The 25912-nt window shown below is 32.1% G+C and overlaps 1 protein-coding gene across 1 annotated transcript in view; it reads left to right on the top strand.

Moving 5' to 3' along the window:
• Positions 1–25912, top strand: part of LOC142329577 (inositol monophosphatase 1) — a 39354-nt gene that overhangs the window by 7514 nt on the left and 5928 nt on the right. Inside the window, exons 2-5 of the mRNA XM_075374267.1 lie at positions 15508–15641; positions 19627–19886; positions 20844–20949; positions 25513–25664. Of these exons, the coding sequence (XP_075230382.1) occupies positions 15508–15641; positions 19627–19886; positions 20844–20949; positions 25513–25664 (652 nt within the window). The remainder of the gene's footprint in view (positions 1–15507; positions 15642–19626; positions 19887–20843; positions 20950–25512; positions 25665–25912) is intronic.

Below are 25912 nucleotides of genomic sequence, written 5' to 3'. Positions count from 1 at the left end.
TACGTACGTGGGCGTATCGTCATTAATGCAGATGCAGCCGGCAGTTTCCAAGAGATCGGCAAGGATCTGTCCCCTCCTGTTGGTGTGTCGACTGCCAGCCGCCACCATATCTTGATACGCCCTGAGGTAGGTAATCCCCACGTCTGGAACACAACATCTACGTCCAGGGCGATAACAGCCGTACTTATGTACAATACATATAGCTGGCTAACGGGGCTCCGAGTAAATTCCTCGGATATGCTTTTCTTTTGACCTGTTTCCACCTTCATGTCCCCTCATGGATTGCATTTTTCGGCTACCTGCAGGATATGAACAATTTATGGATTAGGAAGTGGACATATACCAAACTTAGACGCCACAAACGCCACATCGCCACTGGCGATGTGGCGGCCACGGTCGAAGTTATTTGCAGGTGTAACGGAGACCTTTCGTTGTCCACATGCCCCCCGCGATTGCAAGCATGTAGTTAAGGTGCCCATGTTGTTCGGAGCATGGGAGCCCTGAAAGCCTCGGTGTGTAAGGGCCTGGAGTCAGTGCAGAGACTGCGCATCCGCTCTCTGCCAGGACATATGCCGGTTCCACCGGAGTACCGGAACGGACCTCCAGGGTTGGTAGCCCTGGAGTGGGGGTGTACCTCGGCGGCTAGCCTTACTACAGAAGGGATTTATTGTTCATGCAAACTGAACAATTAAACGTGGCAGAGGGTTCACGCAAACACCCTCGTTTAGAACCAGCCGTTTCGCCTGAGGCAAAACGGAGAAAAAGTGCGGAAACTAACAGGATAGAGATTGAGGCTAGAAAAAGCTTACAAAAAGCTTTTTTCAAGAGCAATAATGCACCGAAACCTAAATATTTGGTTATTACCAAGGAGGATGGAAATTTTTCGAAGGTGAGTCCTTTTCTCATCGCTCGGGAGATAACCAAATGCGCTGGTGGCCCTGTAAAAGAAATAAGGAAGACCTTCATGGGACTTCATGTTGAGACTGTAAATGATGTCCAGTCTCAAAAGATTTTAGGGCTTAAAAAGATTGGAGAACTGGCTGTGCATGTCGATCCCCACGGTACGCTCAACACCTCAAGAGGTGTGGTCGTCTGTCGGGACCTTCTAAATTGTACGGAGCAAGAAATTGTTGAGGAGTTGTCAACGCAGGGAGTCATAGAGTGTCGCCGATTGAACATGAGGAGGAATGGCGAGGTCCTACCTTCAGCCTCTCATGTTCTCACATTTAACCGGCCTACCTTGCCGGAGAAGATTAGAGCGGGGATACATCGATTGGATGTGCGGTGCTTCAAGTGCCAATGCGATGCTTCAAGTGCCAACGTTTTGGCCACACCGCCATCAAATGTGAGAGAACGCAAATATGCGTGTGCGGGGAAGAGGTGCATGAGGGAGAGCCGTGTAAAGAGCCCCCTACATGCATCAATTGCAAGGGACAGCATTCATGTAGATCCAGGAATTGCCCTGTCTACAAAGAAGAAGTAGCTGTGCAGGAAGTTAAAACTCTGCAGAAAGTCAGCTACATCGAAGCCAAAAAGATTGTTAACGCCCGCAAACCCAGAGCAACAACATATTATGCTCAAGCTGCGGCTACTGTTCCTGTTCCTGCTCCAATTGCTGTAGATGAAAGTCAGCTCATCAGTAAACTTGCTTTGAACTTGGCTAACATGATTGAAAGAATTATTGACAATAAAATAAAATCTTTCAATATTAAAGATCCAATAAAGCCAAAGATATTAGTACAGCCTCCTCCCGAAGATAAAACAGCGAAAGCTCTGAAGAAAACGGACGCCAAAGCAGAATGCCAAGTCCGTCTTCCGTCTTAGTGAGATTCTTGATGACAAGAAAACTATAATACCTACAGAGACTGTTATGGAGGCTCCCAAGCCTCCTGCAACTGAAGTGGCCTCTAAGCCTCAGAGGCCACAAAAAATCACACAGGGGGGGCGAGTGTCCCCCTTCCCACAAGCGGTGACCGGTGCGCCCCCCGTGTTAGGGAGCGGCCAGGTTGCCGCCTCTCAATCGGCGCCAGAAACCACCGCCGATCCATGCCCGTCGTCGTCGGCGGCTTCGGTGGTTTCCGATTCGGAGACCGGAAGCTACACCGGCGACGACGTTCTCCGCGAACATGAACCGTTCGCAATATGGAGAAGAAAAGAAAAAAAAGGATGGCCGAAAGGAAAACCTAGGACATAATTTAATTAATAATTAGCGAGTCGATTGTACAATGGAACATCAATGGATGTTTTTCAAACATCCATGAGCTCCAACGCTTGGTACATGACGTAGACCCGATTTGTATATGTCTGCAAGAAACGCATTTCCGCCAAAATGAAAATTTTAAATTAAAAGGTTTCGATATATTTCGGCGAGATCAACCCCCAAATGTAAGAGTTAGAGGTGGAGTAGCTATATTAACATCGACTAGAGCTACCACCGAAGCGGTTGTTCTAAACACAAACCTACAAGCGGTCGCCGTTAGAATGAAGCGTCCGCTCCAGGTCACTGTCTGCAGCATATACTTGCCGTATTTTGATTGGAATAAGGATGACATAGCAAGACTAATTTCCGAGCTTCCCCCACCTGTTTTATTGGTGGGTGACTTTAATGCTCATAATTCTCTTTGGGGATCAGATCGAGTAGATCCCCGTGGAAGAGAACTGGAAGGGTTCCTGATGAATTCAGAACTTATTATTTTAAACGACGGATCAGGAACCTTTTTCAATGCTAGAGATGGATCGACGTCCTGCATAGATCTTGCACTTATAAGCGGATCGATAGCACCGAGGTACAGCTTCCATGTCATAGACGATCTGCATGGAAGCGATCATTTCCCGGTGCAATTTGTAACTGATGTTACAAGAACAATATATCCCATCCCTAAAAGATGGTTATTTGAAAAGTCAGACTGGACGAGCTTCACAGCTAGAACGATACTCCCGGAAACAACTGGAGTTATCGGAGACGATGTCGACGCCATAACAAATGCAATAATTGAATCGGCATCGAGATATATTCCCAAAACATCTGGGAAACTTACGAAAAAACCCGTTCCATGGTGGAACGATGAAATAAGTGAAGCTATAAAAAGGAAGAAAAGGGTGTATAACGCCTTTAAGAAGCGTCCTAGCATAGAAAATCTTGTTGCCTTTAAGAAATACAGGGGGTATGAAAAACGTCTTATGATAGACTCGAAAAAACGATCCTGGCAGCAATACGTGTCATCCATCGACAAAACTACTACTGCATCAGATGTTTGGAGGAAAGTGAAGGCGATTTGTGGGCGTAATGATTTTGCTCCCATACCCATAACTAGCCTTCAAGATGAAGATGAAATAAAAGACACTCCATATGAAATTGCAGAGCTGTTATCCAATCACTTCGAAAAGGCCAACAGAACGGCCAACTACGAGGAAGGTTTTCGAACCAAAAAAGAAGAACTCGAAGGTCTACTAAATTTTAGAACTGAGTATAATTACTCATATAATGTACCATTTAAAATGGAAGAATTCGCGAAAGCTTTGGAAAAAGCAGGTAACACAGCTGCTGGTCCGGATGAAATCCATTATAATATGATCAGGCAGCTGAATACCACTGCAAAACGCAGATTATTAGAACTTTATAATAAAATATGGCGGGATGGAACGTACCCGCAGCAGTGGAAAAAAGCTCATGTTGTTCCAGTACCAAAGAAAAATAAAAATTTAACAGGCCCCAATAGCTATCGTCCTATTTCTTTGACGTGTGCTATGGGAAAAATACTGAAAAAAAAAAAGATTAATAATCGACTCGTCTGGGTTTTGGAAAAAGAAAACCTGATATCACCGTATCAAGCAGGTTTTCGGCAATACCATTCTACCACTGATCAAATGATCAGCTTAGAGGACATTATATATAACAGCTTTATTAAAAGGAAACATTGTGTCAGAGTCTTCTTTGATCTTCAGAAGGCTTTCGATATGACCTGGCATCATGGTATAATGCTCCAGATACATGAATGGGGCATTCGTGGCAATCTGCCTATACTGCTCAGCAACTACATGAATGACCGTACCTTCCAAGTACGCGTCAACAATGAATATTCATGTGAAAAAATCTTGGAAAATGGCATACCGCAGGGTTCGCCGATGAGCGGGACCTTGTTTACCATTGCCATTAATAAATTGATACTAGCCATTCCAGTAGAAATCAGCAAAAGCGTCTATGTTGATGATCTGGCAATTGTGTATGCCAGCAACAAGACTGCTATGGTGAGGTACAAATTGCAACGAGCGATCAATGCTCTAAATGAAGTTGCAAGGAATAACGGATTCCAATTCTCACCAGAGAAAACGTGCTGTGTACACTTTTGTAGGAAGAGAATTCCTCATCAAAGTTCTGCGTTGACAATTGACGATAATCCAATACAATATAGAGATAGCGTAAGATATTTAGGACTAGTATTGGATAAATCCCTTACATGGGGATTACATATACAGGACTTGAGTGATAGATGCAAAAAAGCCCTAAACATTATAAAATGTTTATTGAATTTAAATTGGGGCTCAGACAAAGAGACATTATTGAGATTGTATAAAGCATTGGTTCAATCTAAACTAGACTACGGATGTATCGTATATTCATCCGCTAGAAAGTCGCACTTAAGAAAGTTAGACGTAGTTCATAATAGCGGAATAAGATATGCAACAGGCCCTTTCCGCACAAGTCCGGCGGCTAGTCTGATGTCTGAAGCCGGAATAATGCCACTGCATTATAGAAGAGAGATCCTTTTGTTAAGATATGCTGCAAATGTATGGGCTTTCCCTGCTCATATAAATAATAAGTTGTTTACGAATCATCCTATGGCTGCAGTATATGAACATCGTGCTACCTATTCCAGACCAACCGGAATTAGGTACCACGAATTAAGAAGAAAATATGAAATTGCTATACCAGAGACACTAGCAATTTCTACTAGAGAAATACCGCCATGGCTCTTGCCAGCGGTAAATACAAGTTTGGATCTCTCTCAAGGAGAAATTAAAAAGAAACCAGCAGGAATTTTTAGCAACCGTCAGTAGTTACGAAGAACGTATTAGAATTTATACTGACGGTTCTAAAACCGAACATGGTGTTGGATGCTCGATATATGTAAATAAAGAAGCCCACTTTTGGAGACTGCCAGATGTGGCCAGTGTCTACACGGCACAACTCACTGCAATTCAGCAAGCTCTTCGCTACACTGAACACTATTGCGAAGAGAGAGTGCTAATATGTTCAGATTCATTAAATGCACTCGTCGCAATTCGGAACAAGAACATTAAGGATGTCCTAATTGCAAACATCCTGTCCATTTTATACGTACTAAAACAACGAGGACAGCCATGCGTATTTGTATGGACTCCAGGGCATGCTGGTATTACAGGTAATGAAATCACAGACGAAGCTGCCAGAAAGGCAACAGTCTGCGATGACTTGGATGCATTTCCTGTAAGAGTGGCAGATGTTAAAAACCGTCTAACCAACATAGTAAGAAACAAGTGGAACGCTGAATGGAGGAGTTTAATTACAAAATTAAACTCTGTTAAAACTTCTCCTTATAAATGGAAAAGCGACTTTAAGTTGACTCGCCGTGAACAAGTAGCGGTGACCAGACTTAGAATTGGTCACACACGATTAACAAATTTATATTTGTTAACCGGCGAAGTGAGACCAATGTACGGTGTTTGTAATAAAACACTGACAATCAAGCATCTAATAGAAGAGTGTACCATATATGAGGACCTCAGAAAGAGGTTCCGTCTTACAAATAATATTAGTGCTGATCTGGATAATGGAAATTAAGAAAATATAGTTGCATTTTTACACGCCAGTGGACTTCTTAAAAGTCTATAAAATGGAAGTTTAAAGCTGTGGTAAAAGATACTCTAAGCGGTAGTTTTATATATACATATAAGGGGTCTCGAAGCGTGGCACGTATAGTGACGGGAGGTAGCCCTCTTGCCTAGGCCATTTTGGCTCACCTGCATTCAAGAGCAGTGAGTCGGGGTGTGTCCGATGATGGCATGGGGGACCCTCAAGGGTGGATTGAGGGCGGGAGGCTATGGGTGTACGCCGTGCATGCCTATGGCCTGATATAAGAAGGATTCAACTGCCACGGCACCCTGGCACGACTGATATACTGCTCAACGGCGGTTCTGGTCGCCCCGAGGGTGCTTAAACAAACTATAAATGAGACTTTGTAGAAGAAAGAAAGATATGGTATTGATAAGTTTAATTTTAATTTCATGGTCTTTTGAGAACCTATCTCAAATTTTAATATTGGGGCCCTTTACACCCTGTAAGTGTTTGTGATTGTCCTTGTCTTTCATGTTTTAATGTTTATTGTGAAGTTTGTGTTTTTAAATAAAATGTAAGGGCCCTTTACACCCTTACATATGACGATCCTGATGGAGATAATAATTTCTTTTAAAGAATGTGATGAGGGCTAATGACCTTAGCAGTCGATGCCTGTAAAAATTCAGTTAAAAAAAAATATCTTGATACTCACTGGCACAGAATGTAATCTGGACTATCATAATAGAAAGTTCAACAGACAATTACTGTAGAATGAAAAACATTGACATCTTAATATTCACTTGCACAAAATATAATCTCACAATCGTGGATTTTATATATGTCTACATAAGTTCCTTTAAGTTAATATTTTATCATACAATTATAGAGAAGAAAAAACACAAACATAATGTTTAAAGGATTTTTAACATACAATAAAAAGATTCATTGTTGAAGAATATGTGTAATTTACTTGTTAACTGCATGGAGTGTAAAACTTTGACTAAACAATATTAGAATAGTAAGACACACTAATGATTCTTCGAATGCTGGTCAGAGACTGTGATCAGAGAGAGACTGAGAGAGACACTACGAGAGAAAGCGACGAGAGACTGACTTGACTCTAGTGGGGAGCTGGCTTATATAGTGTAGATGGAGCCGAGTGAACCATCAGGAGCTGTGTGAATCATCAGGAGCCGAGTGAATGCAACATGTTTACGTTTTTTTTTCTTTTTTTTTAAACATTATAAACATGAAATAATACAGAGTTAAATCTTAATAAATAATCAGTACAAAAGGCATAAATAAAAATCAGCTGAGCATATATTTATATGTACGTTGAATGGAATGCATAAATTTCAGTGTATGAAAAATGTCTTATTTATAATTGAAATATTCATTACATCGAAATACTGTTAAATTTTAGATGAAAATAAGTCAAATACCAAACCAGTTGAATTAACTTATAACTGATTTATGCATTGGCGTAAACAGTGGGTAAAAGTAATATATTATTAAATTTATTTTTAAAAAAATTATATATTAAGTTCATACTATAATATATGTAAAATTAATTTAATTAATTAAAAGGTTAATTCGTATTATATTTTATAAGCATGTAAAATCTAAAATGATCTCATACAAAATAATTTACATATATTAGCTCAAATAAATAAATACAGTAAAATAAATAATAGGTGAAATAAGAATTAAGAAATGACAAATTTAAATAAATAAATAATAGCAAAAATAAATGAATTTGGTAAAATAAAAAAAATAAAAAAATAAAATTAATAATAATACAAGTCTGTATCATTGCAGGTCTTACTTTTGTTATAACCAGTAGCACGTATTCTGCATGAGTATTATAGAAGTTGTGTTAAGGTGGCAAGTAGAGGCAGCTTGTAGGGAGGATCTGCATTTAAATTTTACATATACTATTCTATATAAAAATACTTTTTTTTCATTTGTTCTCGATAATCGTGAAAACGATTGAACCAATTTTACTGTAGCTTTTTTACGACCTGATTGTTACCTTATTTGAAACTTCAACAATCTCACTTTAAATCACAAAAAAGAAAACCTATAAATAAATAATCCTGAATTATTTTTCTAAAGTCAATGCCATTGTTTATATTGATAGACATTGCCTATATCAATTGTCATTATCTAAAGCGATAATTGTCTACATCAGTATCAACTTTCTGCAACTGTTTTATAAAAAGGTCAGTTCGTACTGAAACCAACCATTAGCTTAATCAAATATAAACCTGACTTGAAATAGAAACTCATTGAATCATTGCAAAAGGTTTTGCAAGATAATAATGGTCTCATACAGAGCTTCAAATATAATCAATTTAAATGAATTAAACTGTTTGAAACTAATTATTCATGCTGACTGGATTCCATTAGGAGAACATAAAGACCAATATAATGCAGTTACAATTAATGAAGTAGCTGTATTAGTGGATGAAGATGAAGGTCCAAGAAGTATTGTGTTACATGGTTGTGATGGTTGATTAAAATATTGTTTCTGAGCTGCATCGTTCTTACAACCTGTTACAGTACTCTCTGATGTTTTTAAAAGAAGATGCATATTATATCAGTATCCAACAACAGAATAATTCTGACCATCCAAAAGCAGTTTCTTGCATGCAATTTTATTCCTACTGTTTTATGGTCAGACAAAACAATATGAATCGCCTACATTATTACAGGGATTTATTTAATCAATATAGTTTTGATATGATGACCAAAATGATTTCTGAAAGATTAAATTTCATATGCCACTTACTTATTTTATTTACTTTCACTGGAGCTACAGTCCAGTGTGAACCTTGGCTTCCTGTACGATATGCCTCCAAACATCTCTGTCTTTTGCTTTTATCCATCACTGTCTGATGCCCGGGACTGGCAGATCACTCTGTACATCCTCTATCCATCTTCTTCTGGGCCCCCTCATCTTGTTCCAAAAATTTTCCGTCTTAGGATTCCATTAGGCATTCTACCACTCTCCATCTTTGCCACATGTCCCAACCATCTTATCCTGCGTGCCTTGATGTCTCTCACTAAATCCTCTTCACTGATGTAGTAGATTATCTCTTCAGTATTCCTTATACGCTACCCAATCGCAGTTCTTACAGATCCCAAAATTCTTATTATGATTCTTTCTTTAAAAAACCCGTAGGGCTGTCTCATCTCTTTTAGGTAATATCCAGGCCTCTGACCTATAAATTACTACAAAGATTACTAGAAAGAGATAGTGTGTTTTGTCTGCTGACAAAACACACTCTATCTCTTTCTTTCCCTTTCTTAGTCATCTTCAAATATGTACATTTGAAATCATATTTCTTTGAAACTGCTAATTTTCTACTGAAGACAATTTATTTGTGAAAAATGTTTGCACCATCTTGCTTTGTCATCCAGAATAAATGTGTAACCAATTTTAGCTTGCTAGCTTGTTGGGAAGTAAGTTAAAAGTCTATGGCAAAATTCTGAATCTTATTGCCAACAGAATGACAGAGAGTGAGTTTAGTAAAAATTATAAAAGAAAATATATTTTTTTATTCTTACAACGATAATATGTTTTAAAAGGTGATATAATTTGCTTTAAAATTTGATGGATGGTTTTAATTAAAGCCGTCCAAGTTTGAGAGTGCACATACTGTCTGTGCCAATAATAGTTTAACTAGTAGAATTTTATTTTTTTTTAGACTTACTTGAGTATTTGAATGCACTATTAAAAATAGGCAGTGTTGTCCATTTTTTAGGCAGCTAATTTTTCAAAATACATATATATCAGCTGCTGATTTTCAGACTTCTTTATATACCAAATGAAGGTAAATAACATCATACTGTGGTCATTGATTTTTTTGTCTTTTCATGAAAAATAAATTGCCAAACAAAGACTTTTTTTTACTCCCTCCCCTTATTCATCGTTTTGTCTATTCACTTTGTAATAACCAGATAGATAGATATTTGTTAATTATATTACTTTTAATATTATTTTTAGATAATATAAAATTTGAAAGATTGAAATTTTTAAGTACTTTTTGTTCAGTTTTTTATAATTCTTAAATTTTCTAGGATTTGGTTCTTTAAAAAAAAAAAAGTCTTAGTGGTAATAGTTTTATAATTCTACATAAGTTATTTTCATTGTTTTTACTATTTCTTCCTTGAGAACAAGGCTGGTAGCTAATTTGTTTGAACTATTTTTTAATGTTTATTCAAGAAAGTATTGTTTTGGAAACAGTGTTAACAAAAATTAAACATCCTTTAAGACTTTTCATTTTATTGTTTAGTCTGCTATTTCTGTTAAATTGTTTTTAATTTTGGTTTATTTGTTTGTTTATTATTGTTTTGCTTCTTTAATAAATAAAAGTAATTTATTTAGATTTTAAAAAAGTTACATTTTTTTACATTTTATATTCTTAAATTATATTAGTCATTTTTTGTTGTTTACCTTGATTATCTTCTGTCACTATGTTGCAATTGAAAAATGTCTTATCAGACATTTTTCAATTTATTGTTTTAGTAATTGTAATAAGTACAGTTTTTATTATTATAATAATTAAACATGAAAATATATTTAAGTTAAACTTCTTACATACTACTGCGCTACCATTATTATTTCTTACCGTTATTACTTTGTAATAGTTTTGAGGTGGTTGTAATGTTTTATTACTTGTAGATAAAATTTTGTTTCTTTTCTTTAGATAAAATTTGTGATATATTTTCATTCTTTTTTTATTTATTTTATGCTTCATCCTACTTAACTACTTAACTACTTATTTGCAAAAATAAAATGAATAATAATATTTAATAGAACATACTTTTTAAAACCTAAGTACTGATAATTTAAAAAATTTGGCAACAAAGTTTTAATTCTTTCCTGGCATTGGTTATTTATTCTTATATAATTGAAGAATAAATATATGTGAAAAAAGTTACCCAAGATATTTTTTGGGAGAAATCTATGATGAAGTTTTTTTATAAAATTATTATTATATATTTAAATGAACCAAAAAAAATGTTAAAAATTCAAAAAACATTTTTTTTATTTTGCTTTGCCACCTTCAAAACCACCATCAAAAGAAATTGTTTTGATTTTTCTACATTTACTACGTTAATTGAAAGAAAATTTAAAAAAATTCCCACCACAAAATGTACAGCCAATACCTAAATTTCTTTTTTGTGGTGGAAGGTGAATTATGATGAAATTCTATCGTAATATTATTACTAAAAGATTATTATTTTAATTTTTAATACTATTAAAAGTTTAAATCCCCATAAATGTTTTCAGAGATTCCAAAAATCAATATTTTTAAATTTGATCAGCTCTCCATTTTCAATATTGCCCCCAAAGTATTTTTTTATTTTTTTTGGTGCTTGCACTACTACTGTGCCCAGGGAACAAAGTAGGAACAAAGGGAACAAGTAGTAGCTTGCACTACTACTGTGCCCAGGAAGACATTAAAATAAATTTTGTTAAAAAATATAGCTTTATCAATTTTTAGGGAAGGAGGAATTTCAGAGCAATATATTTTTTAAAATGGTAAGCTAAGCATGCACACATGTACTGAGCTTAATATAAATTGGGGTTATATAGTAAAATTTTGAGAAAATTGACCTCCAAAAATTTTGATTGATTTTATTTACACAGTTCATGCTAAGAGACTTAGTTGTGATCATGTTCTTTTATAAAAATTATTTTATTTTAACTTAAATGCAGACAAAAAATGTTTGAATGTTTTATATTAGTGGTGGTAGAAAACTGTAATCAGTTTAGAAATAAAATTAATGGAAAATACAAAACCGCAAAATAAAATTGGTTGATCACAGATGTAGTGAAATCTGTGATCAGCCAATTTTGTTTTGCTGTTTTATATTTATCATTAATTTTATTTCTAAATTGGTAACAATTTTCTACCACCACTAATATAAAAATAGAGAAAATATGATGATTGAAAATGTAGATAAATAAGAGATAATAACAAAAAGAAGTCAAATTGTGTTAGGTTTGGATGGAAAATCATTAAGAAGAAGAAGAAAGAAAGTACATGACAGGAATGTAAGACAAAGGAAATATCAGATGTGAAATAAGAAAATTAATTTTATATATAACAATTATACATTTTAACATAATACTAAGAAAAAATTAAGAGATTATACAACAATTGGATTTGAATAATTTAAATATATTTAAGTTATTATAATTAATACATTTAATTATCATTATTAATACATTTATATAATAGTATTTCAAAACATTATCATTACATTTAACACCACAAGATCAAACCTATCTGAAATCTTTAAAAAAATTTATTTTTACGTTTGCATGAACTTTCATCTCTAATTTATACCATTGAAACCATTGTTATTGCATACAATAATATAAGCATAATTACATTTTTTTGAGCAGTTTACGTAAATTGAAACTTATTCAAAGTGGTTCACATTATTTAACCCGTACTGATGGGCAACATTTGTGATAATCACTAGTAGTTAATAATAAAGCACATAGTCTTCTTTAAGGTGTTAAACCCATTTATTTTTTTTTTACCTTTGTCAAAATAAGTAAAATAGTTGCTATTAATTCTGTTTGAACAAATAATACATAACTGAAACTTATTGGTACAGTTCTCAATGCGTGACTGAAGTAGTTTATAAAGAAAACTTTTTCATATCATTAGACAAGATTGAATTTTCTTTTGTTACATCTTAATAAGAAAGGTTGGTACCATCAAAAATCCCAATAAGCTAGTTACATTCTAAACATATTCAAAATGCAGCAACTTGGTATCCGACCTCCTTAGGCATAGTATATGAAAATCACTTGTAATTTTGTTTAAATGCATAATTCAGTCATAACACAAACCTAACCTTAGTTGTATTTTTGCTTAATACATCCATAAACTTTAATTTTTGACATTGTAGTGAGTTTGAATGTGTAATATGTTGTCAAAATATCAGTTCAAAATATCAGATAAATGGGCTTGTTTGTAATATTCATTTGCAGTTGTAAAACTGCATTGTACTTTCATAACACTTAAGAGCACCAAATTCAGTTGAATTTTCATTAATTACATCAAATTATCAAAAATTGATATTGTTTTGTAGTTTTGTTTCAGTTAATAATAAATAATGTTATACTAATCTGTTCACATTTTATGATGAAAACTTGGAATTATTTTTATAAAAATCATTTGCCCTTTAATACAAATACATAATTTTCTTCCATAAAACTAAACATGATTATATATTCATTTATCGTATGTAAAAATATCATCCTCCATTTGAATAATTAATATAAAGTTGCTCGGTATGGTTTACAACTAGTCACCGTATTTTGATATGCAATTTGTAATATTTATTTGTATTTTAATTTAAAAGCATGAGTCATATTCATAGCACTAAACTCACTTTACTTTCAATTAATACTTTTAAATAAAAAGAAAAATATTTTCATCTGTGAGGTAGCTTTTATCTATATGGCTTCATAAGTTGACAGATTCTTAATGGTTGTGGATTATAAAATCATTTACACTTAAACATGAAAACATCCCTTCTTTTTATAATACTTATGTTACTGTTTCTTCACTGGTTATATCTAATTAAGAAAAAATATCCAAATTCTTTAAGTATAACCTAAACATATTCTATTCGCTTCACATTACGTGACCAATCCTCAGCATATTTCAATTAATGACACTCTTGCTGAGTGAGACGCTCAATTAAATTTTCACTTAGTTTATCTGATCAACTAAAACAATTATTTTTCCAGTTGGTTTAAATTAGTAATGTACAAATAAGTAAATCTTTTGTTTTTTTTCTTTCACATCAAGTGACTAAACATTGACAGGTTTATAAAGAATATTAGTCCTTGGATGTAAATATATTAATCTCTGTCATAACTCTATAAAGTTTTTTCCTTTTTTCATGTATAAATCAGATAAATAGCTATGGACAAACCTTGTTTGAATAAGTTAATTACAATTTAAATATATTAAGAAAGGAGTCTGATCACTGTTTTTTTGGTCATACTCTTCACATCAATTGTAGAATATGACCCCTGATAGGTGTGATTTATAAAAATTATTTGTATTAATATCTGACTCTTCCATAGTATAAAATTGGATTGAATTTCTCTTGAAACATCTTTTTTTATTCATAAAAAGTAACTACATTGTATGTGGTTTTGATTTAACAGAAATTAGTCATTTTAATATTTTGCACATTAGCTGTCAAGTGTATTGCTTTCTTTTTTTAGTTCTTTGATTTATAATGGGCACTTTCTGAATTTTACCACAGTCTTGAAAATGTTTCAAAACAGTGTTTAGGGTATTTTTGAAGTCATTGTGACTAGTGTGGAATTGGAAATTATATATTTTGTACTTTCTTTAATCTTATAATAAGTATTTTATGATTTTACAGGAATGTATTGTTGATATTTATTTTGGCTACTTCTGTTGTGTTGTTACTTCTATCTTAAACAAAACAGCAGAACCAGATAATGCCAAATTTATTGAAGAATGTTTTAGTGATAGTAAAGATAAATGATATTAGTTTTTTTAAACCGATATTTATGTGGTATGACAAAAACAATCCTTGACTAATAGTGGTAGTACTCCCTATACAACAGTTTTATAAAGCTTGTAGTCTTTGATCAGGGCCAAGACAGATTCAACTTGTTAATTTCATTAAAAAGAAGTAAACTATTCAGAAGTTACATCTGAACTGATAGGATTGATTGTGCCTTTATATAAATCAGAAGGGATTGAAAAATATTAAATGATAACCAGAATTTGAGTTCAGGAACAGTTTGGATTTGTATGTTTCAATGATTAATAGTCAACTGAAATTAGGAAATTGCTAAGTACGATATAATCACTGAAGTAAATTCATAGTGTGACTAAATGTAATTTTATAAAATCATTTCTGAACACTGTTTGAGCCTTAAACATGTCAAGTAAATCTTTTTAATATAGATGGTTTTACATTTTAAATATGTATAAATCTCTTTTTACTTCCTTGTATGAAGTAAAGTAAGTATTGTGATCGTGAAAAATTTCAGATTTCAATGAAAATATCCATTTTGACCATCCCTGAATCCATTTTGATCAATTTTGGCGTACGTAAAAAAATGAAATTTTGGATTTAGGACTATCTAGTTGTGCACCTCCCTTTTCAAAAATCCATATCCAAAAAAAAAAATCAGAAGTTATTAGTGAAATAAAATTTTATGTACTTTTCATTTTAATTCAAAATCTTTATGGAGGTTAATAATTATTAATAAATCAATATATTTAAACTAAAAAAAAGGTTTAAAAAAAATGTATTTATATGAAGTCAGATTCGAACAGAAGTGTCCATAGTTACAGATCTGACACGTTCTCACTTACACCACATAACTACTTAAGCAATGTGAAACAAAATTAATATATAAACTAATATAAAATGCTGATACGGACACCGTAAAAATGTGATGCAATGTAGTGTCTACCACAATGAAATTGTGTAACTGCTTACTTTATTTAAGAATTGGAGGATCGTATCTCATTTGCAAATGGAATAAATTTAAATGAGGTGAAGCAAAAAATGTGTATATATAATTTAATAGATGTATAAGGAAATCATGTGATGTCCACATCAGTTTTTTTTTTATATACAAATAATTGCATTATTTGTTTCAGCTTGTAAAAGAAAGGGTGTGGGAACAAAAAACTGTTGAAACAAAATCATGTGATATTGATTTTGTTACTGAGACTGATAAAGAAGTCGAAAAACTACTGATCAATGGACTTCTGAAAGAGTTCCCTGATCATAAGTAAGTATATTTATTACATATTATTTTATTAATATTGCAAAAAGTAGTTTCTTTAAAGATTATAAATGATTTATTCTCAGAATATGTGGAAGTTGTTCTTCCAGGATCCATTTTTGCTGTGATGTAGCTTCTGCTTCAGTGAAATAAACTGGCCGCACTCTTGTTAATGTTGAATGTCTCATATCCTTTTAATAAGTTGTCAAATAATCACAGATTATCATAGATCTCTTCTTCACCCACAGAAGCAAAGAAAATATGAGGTACTATAGTTAATTTTTTTAAATCATCTCATAGAATCATGACTAACATACAAATACATTAAATGCTGTATGCTTATAAAAACTAAAACAACTTATAAAAACTAATGCCAAAGTTTTCATGTTGCCAAGAAGTCAATTTTTTCTAAGTGTTTCTGTAAAATATTTTCTCCTTTTTTATTTTTGAATATTTCAGTTTATCATATTCCACTTTTCTACCCAATATTTTTCTCTAAATTGGTTTATAATGTAACATACATCCATCCTGAAGTACAGGAGTTATATTCTTTTGTTTACAAATAGGAAAAATTTGATCTTAATTATAAAAAACAGAATTAGTTTTTTGTTTTTCTCATATATTGATTTGAAATTTATTGTATTTCTCTAATAAGAAATTATCAAGATGTAAGAATTATCGAACATTATTAGATATTGCTGATATCCTGCATAATGTGATAAAGGGACTTGAGTATTCTAAAAAAAGAAATTATAGTTTGCAGAAATGTTAATTTGAACTAAAGTATTTTATGTACACACAAATTTAGTACAATTCCAAATGCAACAATAGCCATTAATGGAAAATTTTGAATGTGTATTTTACCCAGTGCATTTCAGGAATTCAATTTTTACATATTGTGAATCATGTAATCAGTTTTTTTTTTTTTTATTGTATCTTAACAATTACATTTCCATGAAATTACATTTTTTCCATTGAAAAAAAGTCGTCCAAAAGATTTTTATTTTTACCATTTCATCAGTTTATTAATAAAAATTTAATTAGAGGAACTAAAATTTGTTTTATTCTTTAAAAATATTTGTCTAAAATAGCAAAATAGTTTTGAAAATAATAACGAAAAAAGAAATCCAAGTATATATTTTTATAATAAAAATCAAAATAATTTATTTGATTACAATATTGTTTTTTATAATGTATGGTTGTAATGATAATATGTAACGTTAATGGTGGTGATAATTATTGAGGAAGTTTAATTATTATGTAATAATATAAACATTAGTCTTTCATATCTGAAATAATTGCTAAACACTTAACTATTTCAAGGTTAAAAAAAAAGTTATCTTTTCCAATTCATTTAGCATTTTAACAGTTATTGTTTACTAGACATTTAATTTTCAGATTTTTTTGTGTGTATTTTTGTGGTTGTTATTTCTTAACTTAAATAAGTCACCAAGACGAGCACTTCATGTATCAATAACATATGTAATAACAGTTTTTTCTGACAGTTAATTCATTATTACTAAGAAGAATATATTACCTCTACCCAATTTCATTTCAGAAAATAGCAGCATAGAACATTACTTTAGTCAATTTTTCTTTTTTTTCTTTTGTTTTATAAATATTGCCATCTCATATAGTGTCTGTAAATTAAATCATGAGATAGATAATGTAATTAAATATAAAATCGAATATTACTTGTAATTAATTTAAATTACTATCTCCCTTTTGTATCAGTACTACAAATTGCACAAATAACAGTTACTAGAATAACACCAGTTTTCTCTTTGTATGGTTAATGTCAAATTCATTGAATAACTTTTTCATAAAAAAAAAGAAACATCCTTCGATGATAATTTTGATTTTAGAAATAAAAATAATTGCATGGCAATTATTTTTTATTATTGCATGGCAATGAGTCTGAGGAGTATGTGGATAGTTTTGGACAGATCCTGATTGTTTTCAGGCTAAAAATTCCTGAACAGTTACTGCCTTCTGAGGTGACACATCATCACACATAACTGACTGGTGATTTTCATTCAGCAGACATCTGATGTAGAATTTTAACAGAAACACAAAGTTTAATTTTCTACAAACAGTAATCACTGTACGAGGGTTATTTTTTTCAAGGTCTGATCGGTCGCGAAATAAAAACGTGCGCAAAAATCGGACGAACCTTTGCGCATATGTGTTGCGCAGCGTCTCTAGTATGGCCTTCAATCACGTCAGAACTTCATTTAGTTCTGAACATGCAGCTAGCACGTAAACATGTCTACAACAATAGCATCTCCCGCCAAGTATGAAGTGCGTGCGGTAATTAGATTTCTTCAGGCTGAGGGGTGTAATGCAGCTGAAATTCATTGACAAATAAGTAATGTTTACGGTGAAACTTCAATGAGTGACAGCAAAGTGCGACAATGGTGCAGGAACTTTAAAGCAGGACGTACAGATGTTCATGATGCAGGCGGAAATGAGTGTCAACCAATGATCTCGTTGAGCGAGTAGATGAGGCAATTCAAGAAAATCATTGATTCACAATTTCTATATTGAGTGATTCATTTCCTGAAATTTCAAGGTCAGCTCTCTACACCATTGTGAGTGAGAGACTTCAGTACTGCGAGATGGGTTCCCAAGATGCTGTCCGACCATCACAAAACAATGAGAATGGATGCCTCCCTAATGTTTCTCACGCGCTACCGCAATGAAGGAGAAGATTTTTTGAACAAAATTGTCACAGGGGACGAGACATAGGTCCATTTCGAAACTGAAGAAACAAAAGAACAATCCAAACAGTGGATGCATTCTCATTCTCCCAGTAAACCAAAGAAGTTCAAGCGAACCTTCTCCAACAGAAAGTGTATGGCTACTGTGTTCTGGGACTGAAATGGAGTTCTCTTGGTGGAATTCATGGAACGTGGCACGACCATCACTGCAGCCTCATACTGCATGACTCCACAACGTCTACGAAGGGCAATTCAGAATAAGCGGAGAGGAATGTTGTCATCAGGCATTGTCTTTCTCCATGACAATGCTCAGCCACACACTGCAGCTGTAACAAAGAAGCTTCTGCAGCATTTTCATTGGGAAGTGTTTGATCACCCACCATACAGCTCGAACTTGGCTCAATCCGATTTTCACCTCTTTGCTCACATGAAACGCTGGCTAGGAGGACAACATTTTGGCACAGACATCAAGCTGCAGACCAGCGTAGAAACATGGCTGAAAACACAGGTGGCTCCGTTCTATGACGAGAGTATTGGAAAGTCGGTACCACGCTACGACAAATGTCTAAATGTGAGTAGCGACTATGTAGAGAAATAGCGTAACTATGTAAGTACTTGTTACAAATAAAAAATTTTTTATTTTCACTGTGGTTTTAATTTCATGACCGATCGGACCTTGAAAAAAAAATAACCCTTGTATTTTTATGAGCAGTTTGAAGAATCTTATATGCACATGTGGTTCATATTTTTCATCATTTTGACAATGAATGTGGCAAAAACCTGGGAAACACCCTTATTTCTTAATTATTTCATTAAGATTTAGTGAATTGTCTCTATTAGCTAAATTATCTGCAGTTATTTTTACAATTACTTTACTTCTTCTGTTCTGCTATTTTGGTTCTTTATTACAATTTGAACTAATAGGCCTGACTTCACCTATAAGGCCTCTTATACTTTGTAAATTAGTCAACCATTTGAATATCTATCTATGGCATCATCAATTTGTAGATTACCAATGCATAGATCATAAGTCAATTTTTTTTTAATTTGATTTCTTGCTTTTGTTCTATATTGCTATGTAGCAATAGTCAACAGAAACAATGTTCAATTCCTGTACTCATAATTTAGTGCAGAGAAAAACTGGTTCATACTCTTTTCTGTTTACAGATTAAGAATTTCCTTACATGTAGTAGTTATTGTTTATGGACAGTTTGTTCACAGACTATCTAAAATTCCTGCTATTTTATATTTTAAAGAAACTTTTTTTCTAGGTTTATTGGAGAAGAGACTACTGATAGTGGAGTTAAACCTGATCTTACTTGTGCACCAACATGGATAATTGATCCTGTAGATGGTACAATGAATTTTGTTCATGGTTATCCATGCGTTTGTATATCAATAGGACTATTAATTGGAAAAGTCCCACAAATAGGAATTATTTATAATCCAGTACTCGAACAATTGTTTACAGCTAAAAAAGGACAGGGAGCTTTCCTTAATGGAAAAAAAATAAAGGTGTCATCAACTACAGGTAAAATAATTATTTATTTATTATTGTGCAAAAAAAAAAAAATAATTAAAATAATAACAATAAACCAAACTAAAAAAAAGAAAACAACATATGGAAATAAAAGACTAAATATTGTTATGCAGTACTTAATTAAATAAAATAGTGTGTAACCTATCAACTTTCAGATAGTTTTAATTTGTTTAAATATATTTTTCATGTTGTAGAAATAACAGGCATTTAAGGTTGTCTAATGATTAGGTTCTCACCAGGTCTTATACCGATAAGGACATTTTGTCCTTCAACAAAGATATTTAAATGCAGTTTGGGGGGGGGGGGCTCTTTAATATAGAATAATTACTATTCAGAGCTCTTTAATATAGGACAATTACTATTCAGAGCCCCTGACTGCATTTAAATATTTTCGTTGGAAGACATAATTTTCTTATCGGTGTAAAACATGGTGAGAAATTAATCTTTAGATAACCTTAAATACCTGCTATTTCTACAACATGAAAAATATATTAAAACTGTCTGAAAGTTGATTGGTCATCCATTATTTTATTTAATTAAATACTGCATAACAATGTTTGGTTCTCTATTTCCATACCTTGTTTTCTTTTTTTTAGTTTGATTTATTGTTGTTTTTTAGTTTAATTAATTTTTTTTTTTTGGCAGTTGGGTTTTTTAATTTTTATAACTGTTATTATTTTCATTACCAAATTGAAAGTCAAATTTCAATTGAAATTGTGTAATTAATTAATTTTAATTTCAATTAATTGTGTAATTAATCTTACCAAGTTCTGAAAAATGTTTTCATATGCAATCTGTACTGTAGCACCTGGTTTGGTCAAAAAAATACAAATGGTAAAACATTTGTTAATAAAGTTTAATTATTTTTGTTTTTAGTTTGTAAAATGAAATAATTATTTAAAAATGTATAATACAGACCTTGTTTTTTGCATTTTGTTTACATTTTAGAGTTAGCAAAATCATTGATAACATTTGAATTTGGTACCAGCCGTGATCCAGAAAAAATGGCGGTTATGGCTGAAAATGTTAAAATACTTACCCCAAGTGTTCAAGGGTATGTATAATTGTTTTTTCTTTTAATTTCTTTGTGAAGTTACTGAACTATTTGTTTAATATTTGATTTATAATCTTATTAAATATTTAAAATTTTGTTTGTTGTAGAATAATTACGTCAAAAAATGAAAGTCATCAGGATATGATGAATACAAAAATGATGAATCGTCAAGCAGTTAGGAATGATATCATAATGTACAATTCAGGAGTGGATGTTTTAATTGATTTTGTGATTAAGTGTCAGGAATGGTTCTGTATTATACAGTGGGTGTGTTGGTTATTTTTTTGATATCTGGCTCATTTGGTCTTGATTGATTACTAACAAGAATGTGACATTTTTTAGCTATCATTTCATTTACATCATTGTCTATGTTAAATACAGATGAAACATGATGCTAAGAAAAAAATGTTTATAATTAAGTCAATTATTTTCTTTCTGGCTCTAGAATAGATTACTTTCAGGGAAGTAAAATAATGTATCAAAGTTTTGGCTACCTAGTCTTTACATTTCTTGAACGTTTGTTGAGGTCTCTTTTTTCAAAAATAGAAAATCAGGTAGACTATTATTCTATATGTGTGAATGTGTTTATGGGATTAATTGATCGAGACCATTTTTTTTATAAACGGGTAGCTCAAAAAAATAATAACTATTGTAGTGTCAGTTTTTACATATTATTTCAGATACAGTCGGCTTTTATGTACTTTTTGTAATTGAAAAAATTGATAAATTTAAATAATCATTTAAATATATTGTAACTTATGAATATGAGTGCACTCTATAATTATAATTCTGTTTATGTAAACACAGACAGAATACTACTTATAAACACTGTTTATTATGTTTACGTAATATCTGATCCAATTAATATAGAATGATCAAAAGTCTTTCCATGATTATAAAAATTTAAGTCATTTAGTTGAGGTATAGCAAAGTGTTGCAGCATATCCAGGTAAATGTTAGCCTTTATTGATTGCTCATTGAAAAATAAGGGACCAGTGATTCTGTTGTGCATCAAACTGCACCATACATTCACTTTAGGGGAAATCTCTCATTTTTTTCCTGGTAAAGTACGGATTTAATGAGCCACACATATTATCATATTATGCTTTTTTTCTTTCCCTGAGGTGTGGAAAGTAGCCTTTCTGAAAAACACACATACTGCAGGTACTCATTGTCGTTGTCAATCCATTGCAAAATTTCAGCCGCAAAGACAGCATGACGAGGGCCGTCATCTGGCTGTAGATGTTGCAATATCTGAACTTTATATGCGTGCAACCTTAGTTGCTTGTGTAACGTTTTGTCCACTTTTATCTAAGAAATCCCTAGTTCATGAGGTGCACGACTGATACATTTGGAAGGCCTGTGTAGAAATGCTTGCTGCACAACATCAACATTTCTTCACTAACAGATGTCCGCCCTGTTTGCGGAAGGTCGACTAAACTTCTACTCTCCGTAAACTTTGCATCCCATGCAACGATACTCTTGCTATCAGGTGCTGGTCATCCGTATTCCTTCTAAAATTTCGCTGCACAGTAATTGATGATTTCGACTTACGATATCACAACACACATTTTCTCCTGGATGACACCATTCTATAAAAATATTGATCACAGTCCCTCTACCTGCAACAAACTAATATTAAAAAAACATGATAATTTTTTTTCTCTGTTTTGCCACAAACCACACATCTGTAACTGTAATAGTTTTTTTTGTAATAAATTTTTCCAATCATGGAAAGTCTTTGTGGACATCCTGTATATTGATTGGTTTCACTTAATATTGTTAAATATGTTCATAAATTTATATACATAAATCAACTATTATATATGTTGATAAATTTTGTTTCAAAGAAGTACATTAAATTTAAGGTAATTTTAAAAGAAATTTTTTAAATTAAAAAAAAAATGGCTTCAATCCATCCAAAATTCACAGAGATAGAGCGATTTTTTTCACACTCTGCTGATTTGAAGTTATGAATTCAGCTTTATTTATGTGCAACTGCCGTGAACCGCTTCCCCCTCCACGACTACTGCACAGCACACTATTTTTCCTCATTTTTTCAAAGAAGTTTAAACAAGTTTTAAATTAAATTTTGGTCTAAAACTTTTCACGATTTGAAAGTACAAATCTTGAAGAATAAATTGCACTTGAAATGGACACAAAAAAGTTCTTAAAAGCTAAAATAATTACAGTTGCCCGAAGAATCTTTTTATAAAAAAAATTACAAATTATTTTGGTAAGAAAAATCTCACAAGAAAAAAGCAATTTTCTTGTGTAACCACTCGCTCATTGAATTCAGAATTTCATGAGCTAACTTTTTAAAATAATAAAAATAGTAAAAAACTTATTTCTGCAAATAAATATTGAAACAGCCATCACAAAAAACAGCCATCTTTAATGGTTTTTTTGCAGTAACTAACAAAATTCAATGTTTAAAGGCTTAAATTATAGGTACTGCAAATGCCTGCAACTTTAATTCAGAGCTTTTTTACTAGGATGTTTACCTTGGAATACAGAATTGAAAAACAAATTTTCATGACCTTTGAACAGCCACTATTGTCCAGTTAGCGAAAATTTTGTTCAGTCTCATATAAACAAGTTATACTTACTCTAATCTACAACCCTACGTACTTCCCTAAACTCTATTAATTTTCTTCAAAAACTGCCCTTTCCCTCCCCCCTCCCGCCCCATTGACTGGAACTATCTGTGGTTTTTGGATATTATAGGTAGATTCCATTTACAGGAGATAGTAAAAATTTTTAAAAATAACAAGCCTGTAAAATTTGGGTTGTAGAATGTTTTTTAACTTTTGATAATTGATTCCTATGTACTTTTTAGCGCTGAATCCAAAGATAACATTTATTTATTTTCCATCATGTCAGGATTCTTTGCAAATTGCAAATTTGCAAAGAAAAAAATTGTAAAAAGTTGAAAAATTTTGAAAATGTGATACTATAAAATAGACCAAGAATTTTTTTTTATAATAAATTAATAAAATATATTTACTTTTTTTTAATTATAATACTACATTCTTATAGCGGTCTGAAGTAGTTGAGTTAGTGGTTTGAAAAAGAAGCCTGGGAAGCCTTTAAATGATGTACAAAAATTTAGGCTGTTCCTTTAGCTTGAAGGTTCATTTCCTAAATTCACATGTGGATTATTTTCCTGTAAACCTGGGTGCCATTAGTGAAGAGACGGGAGAGAGAGTTCATCAGGGCATGAAAGAAATGGAAAGGAGATATCAAGGAAAATGGACTACTACGATGATGGCAGACTATTGCTCGATGTTACACCAAGATGAACCCTGTAGAGAAAATAGAAGGAAAAGCACGAAGCAGAATATAAGCCATCCAAAGAAATTTTGACACATGGAATAAAATTGTAAGTATTTTACATACTTTTTATTAAGGGTGGATGAAGAGGGTGGTTTCCAAAGGCATGACATACCTCATGAAAATTAATTAAATAAATTAATTTAAAAATTCACTATAATAAAAAATTAGGCTTATTTTATGACAATTTTCATTAGAAATTAAGGGGTCAGTGACTCCCTCCCACCCTCCTCCAGACCACTTAACTATTTAGCTGTAAGAATGCATAGTATAAGCCAAAAAAGTGAATATATTATATTAATTTATTTTAAAAAACTGTTTTATATCTATTTTATTGTAGCATATTTTTTTTTATTTTTTAACTTTTAAAAAATTTTGAAATTGTGATTTATGAAAAATCCTGATGTGATGGAAAAAATGAAGGTTATTTTCAGATACAGTGCTAAAAAATACATACAAATCAATAATGAGAAACTAAAAAAACACAACCATCGCAGGCTTGAGTAATCTAATAAACTTGCTGTGTTTCTTAGAGGGTGGTTACAATCACTTAAAATTAAAATTAATGAATTTGTGAATATCAAACCAAATAGTGGTTAGATGTATTGAATATTTTTATTTAGAATAAGAAAAGTTGGCTCTTCTGCTTGGAATCTGGCAATGGTTGCATCAGGTGAATCTGTTTTATATATATATTTTTTTCTTTATTAACAAAAATCACCCTTCAACATGCCAAAATAGCTAAATATAAACTTACTTATCTATATAAGAAAGCTTTATGAATCCGTGGGATTATCACTAATAATATATTATATCAGATAATATATTACCATTGTTACTTGTAAAAGCTGACTTGATCGCTGTAATATTGTTACATTAAAGATGTCATGATATATAATATCATTTGTTATGCAGTCATGGATTATATTACAGTTACATTGTTATATATAAAAATTAATCTTGACAGTAATCATTTTTATATTTAACAATGTTAATCCATTACCTGGTGTAGGACTTTATAAATAATGATGAATCTGTGGATTCACAAAGCTTTTTATGAAAATTGTTAGTAGTTTATATTAAGTTTGTGTTATTTTGGTGTGTTTATAAGTATTTTTTTTCCTTTTTTGGTTATTATTAATTGCAACACACTTTAAAAGAGCAAAACATAAACTTAATATTTATTCTTTATAATTTTGATTAATATTATTGAATATTTTTTTAATTTAGAATAAGATCAGTTGGCTCTGCTGCGTGGAATATGGCAATGGTTGCATTAGGTGGATCTGATTCATATTTTGAATTTGGACTTCATGCATGGGATATGGCTGCAGGTGACATAATCATTCGAGAGGCCGGTGGAGTAGTTATTGATCCTGCAGGTTTGTTAAAAATGAATGATAATAATTTTAGTTTACTTTTTTATTAACTTATTTTGATCAGCACTTTGATAAAAGGTATATGGTAACATTAAAATTATGCATTGTGTTCAGTAAATTGGTCAAAATAAGTTATTCTATTTCTAACATTTTACGAACGGTAGGTTTTTACAGGGTAGGATTTTCCCTGTTTTCAGGGAAAATCATTTTGTAATTATTCAACATGATTCTTGTCAGTTGATAATTATAGT

Source organism: Lycorma delicatula, chromosome 8 (assembly GCF_047948215.1).
Source record: "Lycorma delicatula isolate Av1 chromosome 8, ASM4794821v1, whole genome shotgun sequence".
Classification (NCBI taxonomy): Eukaryota; Metazoa; Arthropoda; class Insecta; order Hemiptera; family Fulgoridae; genus Lycorma; species Lycorma delicatula.
Note: the sequence above shows the minus strand (reverse complement) of the source record. Positions and strands in the feature narration are given on the sequence as shown.